The 7,393-nt window shown below is 48.6% G+C and overlaps 1 protein-coding gene across 1 annotated transcript in view; it reads left to right on the forward strand.

Moving 5' to 3' along the window:
• The window catches only part of CACNA2D4 (calcium voltage-gated channel auxiliary subunit alpha2delta 4), a 123,880-nt gene that overhangs the window by 48,584 nt on the left and 67,903 nt on the right, over positions 1 to 7,393 (forward strand). Inside the window, exons 19-24 of the mRNA XM_026052160.1 lie at positions 533 to 594; positions 1,246 to 1,313; positions 1,452 to 1,497; positions 2,978 to 3,075; positions 5,086 to 5,179; positions 5,931 to 6,026. Of these exons, the coding sequence (XP_025907945.1) occupies positions 533 to 594; positions 1,246 to 1,313; positions 1,452 to 1,497; positions 2,978 to 3,075; positions 5,086 to 5,179; positions 5,931 to 6,026 (464 nt within the window). The remainder of the gene's footprint in view (positions 1 to 532; positions 595 to 1,245; positions 1,314 to 1,451; positions 1,498 to 2,977; positions 3,076 to 5,085; positions 5,180 to 5,930; positions 6,027 to 7,393) is intronic.

Here is a 7,393-nt window from a genome sequence, read left to right on the forward strand (position 1 = left end):
GAAAGCAAGTCAGGAATCTCAGCACTTCCCACACACCCGGGGAGATTGGCCCCAGTTGCCCACCTCCCTTGCACACCGGATTGCCAGTCTGCCCCTGCTGACTCTCCTCCAATCCCACCTCCTCTTCTCCTTCTTACCTGCCACCCAGAAAAAGCACTTGTGCAAGTGAGGATGATGATGTGCAGAGCCACCAAGGTCGCTCTGTGCAGCAAAAGAGCAGCAGGGACCCTGCTTGTCGGCTCAGATGGTGCAAGGGGGAGGGCAGCTTCTCCCCTACATCCAGCAGCCTGCTTTGCAGCCCCCAAGTGAAGAAGGGTTTAACTGAAGGCCTATATGGGAAAAAAGGGTGGCTGAATATACTGAATGCTGCACACTCTGTCCTGCCTCTGGCCAGCTCTCCTGGGGTGTGAAGTGCTGGTGTTGACCAGTTGCTTTGGCCTAACCTTGGGGACATGCATCCTAGGCCACTGTCATAGCTACGGGCTTGGTCTGTCGGATGGTCTCTCACATTTTTTTCTTGCTCTTATTCCAGAAACGAGTTCTCTTCCTCACCAACGATTACTTCTTCACAGACATCAGCGGCACACCTTTCAGGTGAGCACGGATTCGCGCGTCGCCAATACAAAGTATCAGGAGTCTTTTCTTCATAAAACTGGCTATGACTCAGGAGTGCAACAGCGTGAATATCTGATTTCTTTGTTCCTATAATCATTAAAAAAAATGATCTGGGGTCAACTCAAAATTACTAAAAGATATCTCTGAAGTTCAGAGTCCCAAATCTACATTTCAGATAAAGCAGATTGTTTCATTTCAGAGAAATGAAAGCTCTTCAATATCTGGTTCTATTAAATATGTTCTGATACATGGTTCAAAACAAAACATTGTTATAAAGCGAAAATTATAAAATATTACATGAGAAATCAAATTAATATTTATTTTGTGGTTTTTTTTCTCCAGCTGAAATAGTTTGAAATTGGCAAAGTTTTAGAAATGCTATTGCTGACCCAAATATGTGGCTCAGGCCAAAAAAATGTGGTCAAAAATTGCCTCATAGCTCTACAGACAGGTTCTTTACTTTCATGTTCTGAAATTAGATCTCCCTTAATCCTCTTTGGATGATGTTCTTTTAATAGCCATAAAGGGAATTAATGGCCTTCAGGGTTGTAATTGCAGGGAATGCAGTGTCATGCTCAAGGATTGCATCTTTCCTTGTTTACAAGCCCCTGTTTTCCCTCCTGCCTGTAGCCTGGGAGTTGTGCTGTCCAGGGGACATGGGGAATACATCCTGCTGGGCAACACTTCCGTGGAAGAAGGTAGGTTAACTTGGAGTAGCCATATAGGTCCAATGGTTGGGAAGTTAATCTGAATTTCATTGCTTCACTTCTACCCTACCAGCCTCTATTTGTCAATCTGCTGCCTAACCAAACTCTCAATATATTATCTGGTTTCAGGACTGCATGACCTGCTCCAGCCAGACTTGTCTTTAGCCAATGAATGGTAAGTGCAGGGAATCTTGTCAATGATGCAGGACTTTGTCCTGAGATTGATGGCACAGTTCCCAGCAGTTTTGCTTAAGTTCATACCCTCAATGATCTTGAAAAAAGAGTGTTATTCAGGGACTGCATCTGCCCCGCATTGGGACAACGCGGCAGCACCTCAAGGGTTCAGTTCCATCTCCTTCCTTGGGAGATCCCTCCAAGCGCTGAAGAATCACCCTGCTTGGAAACATCATCCCAAGATCTACCCTCAATCTTCTGTGCTCAAACTCATCTTTTTCCTTTTCATGTTGTGCTACAAAACCTAGACTACATCCCACATGGCAGGGGATTTTGCTGCAAGGTTAGCTAGAGATTGAAATGCTTTTTAAAATCCTAGATTATATTTGGTTGGCATTCCTGTGAACTGAGCTTGGACCTAATTTCAAGTGAACATGGAGCTGATTTATTACCCCTGTTTCAATACCATGCATAATTTATGGGTTTGCTTGGTTTGGATATGAAACAGGGTGAAGCATGGCACTTTCCATTTATTGCTGAGAGGTTTGGGATTTTCATGAACCCAAACTTCAGCTACACTCAGGCACACGAACCCAGCTTGAATCAAAGCCAAAACAACTATATTCAAGAAGCCCTGCAGCCCTTCAGACCTCTCATTACACTGTCAAGTTTCATAGGCCGCATACTTCAGACACASGCAGGGACTTCTCCTTCTGCTCCTAACTTGAGGTATCAGCTTACCGTGCTTTACATATTCATTTCTCTTTTGACTTCTCTCATAAATCATTCCTTTCAGTCCCTTAATGAGTTGTAATTCTCTCTTATAAGCCCTTCCTTTCCCTTGCCCTGTCACTGACGTGGTCAAAATTGAAAGCAGAATTAAAAGTCTGGTTTCTTTTATAAAACAGAGCTCTCTATTTATAATATGCTGTCCCAGCTCTCCCTCAATCTGTGTCCTGATGCTCTTGGAGCTGAGTTCCTTGGGACAGCTTTTCTTGCCTCTGTATCAAGCTGCCAGCACCTTCCATGTCTCCCATGCTGTTTCTCTTGTCTCTTGGCTTTTCTGGCCCTGATGCAGTGTTACCCACACCACACGTGGCCCCCTGCTTTCCAGATCAATCCATCACATTATTCCCCTTTTACACACACGGGCACACATCCTATGCAGCACATACATAGCTCTCCTGGAAGGCCTGGAGACTGCTAAGCAGGTTGCATTGTTAGCTTATGCTGCAGGATATTTGAGCAGCCATATTCAGTTAGYACAGCAGTCACACTAACTGAGGTTTGATTTTATCAGGAGGGCCCGAGTTACAGTTAGACTCTGAGGTTTTAAGCAGCTGTGGCTGCAGCAACAGTAAAACCTTTGCAGCCCAAGCTTTCYTGCTGAATCTTTGCTTGCAGTCGCTTCCTTCCCGAGGAGCATTTGCCTCACTGTGATTTCTTTGCGCCCTTGTGGGCTTGTTTCTCCTCCGCACCAGGATTTACTGCATCACAGACATTGATCCAGACCACCGGAAGCTCAGCCAGCTGGAGGCTGTGATCCGCTTCCTCACCGGAGAGGAACCTGACTTGGAATGTGAGTCCTGGGGATCAGAAAGGCCCAGCTGGGGTTTTCCTGTCCCCATCACAGTGCAGGAGGGACAGTGAGAAACTGATTGGTGTCAGACCGATCTCCCGCAGCATCTGCTCACGCAGGCACAACCCAACTCAAACCCAGCTTAATTCACAAGTGGAAATGAGCTGAAGATCCATTTCCTTGTCTCTGTTACGGAAGTATTTTCCATTTCAAAACTGTCACATAACTTTGCCTTACATAGGGAATAACACATGGTCTCTACATAGGGAATAGTGAAGGGTGAAAGGCCTGAGCGGTGCTGGGGTGCTGCACACACCGTGTTTAYGGCCGGCTGAGCTGCAGCAGTGACGAGGGCCATGGCAGGGGAGCCAGGAAAGCTGCTGTCTATTCTGCTCCCTCGGGCTCTGGCTGGCATCCTACCGCTGCTGCACCGGGCCATCTAGACAGATGGGCTCTTCCACAGCGAGGAGGATTAATTTTGTTTTTCAAACACAACTGGTAATTGATTGGGGGAAGAAAAAAAAAGAAAGCCTGTTACTGCACGGTTGTCTTTCTGGCCCCCCCGCTGCTCCCCCCTTGCCCAGGCCCCCTCCCCAGGCGGCTGCAGCTGCCCCAGCAGCTGATGCGGCGGCGCTGGGAGTGGGATGTCTGCGGGGGCAGCAGCGGCGGCAGCGCGGGGGCTGCTGCAGAGTGTCCTGCTGCCCGCCCCGCCGCAGCCCCCTCGGCTGTGCCGAGTGCTGACCACGCGTTCGCACATCGTGCTCCACCTGAGGGGCGAGAACCTTCGGCAGGGAGGGGGGAATCCCTTAAATCCAGAAACAAACCTAATCCAGTAATTCTTTGTTCCTGACACACTGTGAATAGACCCTCCCTGGCTCTGTGGRGCCGACTAAAAGAAGGGATATATGAGTCAAAAAGACCAGGGAGATGGAAGAAAATTTTAGAACTGACTGTGAGAAGCAGAGAGATTTGGAAGTGTTATGGAGGAACAAGAAACAGGAACTAGACATGGCTGTGCTATGTGGGGGCAAGGGAAGGACCTCTGGTTTTAAGGTCTGAATGACTACAAGGATGGGGGAATGGATCTTCCCAGCTGTGACACAAGGAGTATAAGAAAGCTGTGAGCACGTGGAAGAAAAGAGTAGGAGAGCCCTGCAGGCTCAGCGCAGATAAGTGGAGGCTCGCACACCTAACGAGAGCAGATGGTTTGTCTAGGAAAGCACTGAAGGCAGCACTCTGGAATATGGCAGCCATCGCGTGCTCACAACATGAGACAAACGCAAGCGGGCAATATGAAAACAAAACAGATCAAAGTTTAGATCCTTTTCTACAGTGGGATTTCAGAGCATGCCATTTAAAGCACGATGCCTCAGACTTGTTCCAACCACCTCTCAGTCCCAGTTCACACTGGACTAGACTGTTAGTCTAGGCTGCCCTGAGCATCTGAGGGAAGTCAGGACAAGACAGCATCCTGTGAGACTTGAGGATGGACAGTTAATGCCAAGAGACAGCGTAGAGGCCACCAAGAAGTCACTGGGGGGTTTGATGGAACTGGTTGAGTGGAATGGAGTGGCTGGTGTCCTCACCACAGGGCACTCAGAAGCAAGGCCAAAGGGAAGGATTTGAGGCAATGGCTGTGGACAGCCTGTTCAGTAAAGGAGAAGACCCGAGAGAAGGTGTGGTGGATGTCTTCATCAGAAAGTCTCTCATTTACACACTCTTTAAAACCTTTCCACCAAGTTTAGAGGGAGACGGCCTTGCTCTGCCGTCTTAGAGCATCCCCTAGACCTCCTTCTTTGCAACAGCACCGTTTTACCTGAGCTGTCACACCTGCTCCTGTAACAGGTCCTCTCCACGAGGCAGGACTCTGGCTCCTGTCCTCAGCACTGCAAGGGCTGCCTCTTTCCGTGCCATGTTGCTCCACTGCCCAGAGGCAGACAGGGCCCYTCTAAGATATCTAGAGGGAGGGCATGTCTTTCTCTCGTGATTCTTTTTCTCCTTTCTCTTTAGGTGATGAGGAGTTGGTCCAGGAAGTGCTGTTTGATGCAGTGGTCACTGCACCCATGGAAGCCTACTGGACAACACTAGCCCTCAATATGTCCATGTAAGTGTGTGAGAAATAAATGTATAAAACACAACACAAGCAGCATTTCCAGTGCCTGAAACATTCACAGATGCTTATATCAGGTAAAGGAAACTTTAGGAATAGCTCAGAAAGCACTGGTATCTTTCAGGACTGAAKTCCACCAAGTTGGGCCTTCTCAGCACTTGGTTGGTGAGGGTTTTTTGGTCATGAGACATTCTCTTTAAGGTCACCCATGTTTGAATGGAGAATAGTAATGAAGTGTCACTGCAAGGAGTGTTCAGCGCCAGTTCACTGCAGCACCTAACTCGGGTGCATTTTTTGSTCAACGATTGACACAGTTTTCAGGCCAACTGAGACAATGGTCTTAGTATGATTTTTAAATTATAGTATTTTTCTTTTTCTATGCACAGATGCTCTCCCATCTGTGTCCTTGGTGCCTCCAAACAGGTACAGCCTCATACTGCCTGAGATAGCTGTTCTCTCACTGTGCAATCTCTCTCCCTTGCTTATGTCCTCTTTCTGAAATAATCAAATGAACAATCTCCACAAGTGTGAATGTAGGCACAAGTCTAAGCCTGCCAACTGCTGGCCAATGACCTACTGCTGTTAGCAGGTAGAAGCCAGGGTCATTTCCTTCTAGAAATGAACGAATTTGGGGTGTTCTCCAGGTGTGCTCCTATTTTGAAAGGCCCTTACCTTGGGACAGGGAGACAGCACAGCTCATGTTTTCAGAACTGTTTGCATCTGCTTGCATGTTTGTGTCCCACAGGGAGACTGAGTCAGGTGTTGAGATGGCATTTCTGGGCACCCGTGCTGGACTCATGAGGAATGCCTTATACGTGGGCTCCGAGAAACTTTCCAACAGGCAAGTCCCTACACTGCATTACAGGGTTTCTCTCAGTTTTTGTGGCGGGACAATGGGAAACCACCATAAATCTCTGAACTGTATTTGGGCATGCAGAAATTTGGAAAGTGAACGAGCAAGACCTTGGTGGAGTGAGTGCTTGCTGTTTTAAGGAGTCAGGGGAGGGGTCCTTTTGTCTTGCTCTGGTCCTTCTGAATGTTTCTTAAAACATTGTCCCAAAGTGCATGCATTTCATTGTAAAACAACAACAACAAAAACAATAATTTGCTGGCTTTATTCATCTGAGAAAATGTCCCTAGCTGCTACAGATGCCCAGGACCATTTTTGCAGTGTATTAAGGCTCTGCACTCCAGTGCCCAGGAGGAGACATGCCAGTCTCACTAGGTTTGATCTTTCTGTCTCAAGTCCCAGGTTTATTCTGCTCTGGCTCTTACGCTGCCCACATCACTGTAGTGTCCCAATGCCTTCCAGTGATGCATTAAGTGATGTGACTGACATCTGTCATATATGATTCATTCACTTGTCCTCTCCCTCAAGGCAAAAGCGTGTGCTCAGTGGAGGGTTCTGACGTGGAAAGAGTACAGTTTTCATTTTTTGTAAGTATTTAATGTAGGCTGGTGCAGGCTGCTGCAAGGAAGGAGAGGGCACAGAGGCATCAGCAGCAGGTGGAGCAGAACGGGAGGGCATCAGTGGCAGTCCATAGCTTCTTTGCATGTCATTCACTGTCTCTGAGTCCCCCAAACATGAGCTTTGTCTTCAGTTCCTTTGTGCTAGAGGRGCTGTGCATGGTGGCCACACTCTTTGTGGTTTTGAGGATGAGCATGAGCGAGGCCTTGAAGACAAGGAAGACAACGATGCGTGCTATAGGAGGCTGCTGTGCTGGTTCCCTATCCCACACTGCTCATCAGGAGCACTGCTAGCTGCGTTCAACAGCTGCACCCACTACATTCCCATGACAGATCAGTGTGTGCCACAGGCAAGGCACTTTGGGAATCTCTTGGAAAGAAGGCACTGCATAAATGACTAATTATTGTTATGTCAAAATACACAGGGGAACGAGAGCCTGTAAACAGGGTGGCTTTGCCAGCCAGGAAGTGCAGGTCTCTAGGGAAGACCGCAATGTGTTTTTCATGAGGGCTCTCCTAGCATCCACCACCTGCCCAGCTGTCCGGTCCCATCCTTGGCTTCCAGGAACACCCGTTTTCTCAGCTGAGGTCCCGCACACCCGCGGGACCCCTCACCCCCCAGCAGCCCCCAGGTCGCCTTCAGTCCCTGCCGCTGCCCAGSGACTGCCCGGCTCACTGCGCTTCCCCTACAGCAGCTCTGCGGCGGGGCCCGGGGGCTCCCCTCGCGCTAAGGGGGCGCAG

The sequence above is a fragment of the Nothoprocta perdicaria genome, unplaced genomic scaffold (genome assembly GCF_003342845.1).
Source record: "Nothoprocta perdicaria isolate Ctin4 unplaced genomic scaffold, notPer1 scaffold_84, whole genome shotgun sequence".
In the NCBI taxonomy this organism is placed as follows: Eukaryota; Metazoa; Chordata; class Aves; order Tinamiformes; family Tinamidae; genus Nothoprocta; species Nothoprocta perdicaria.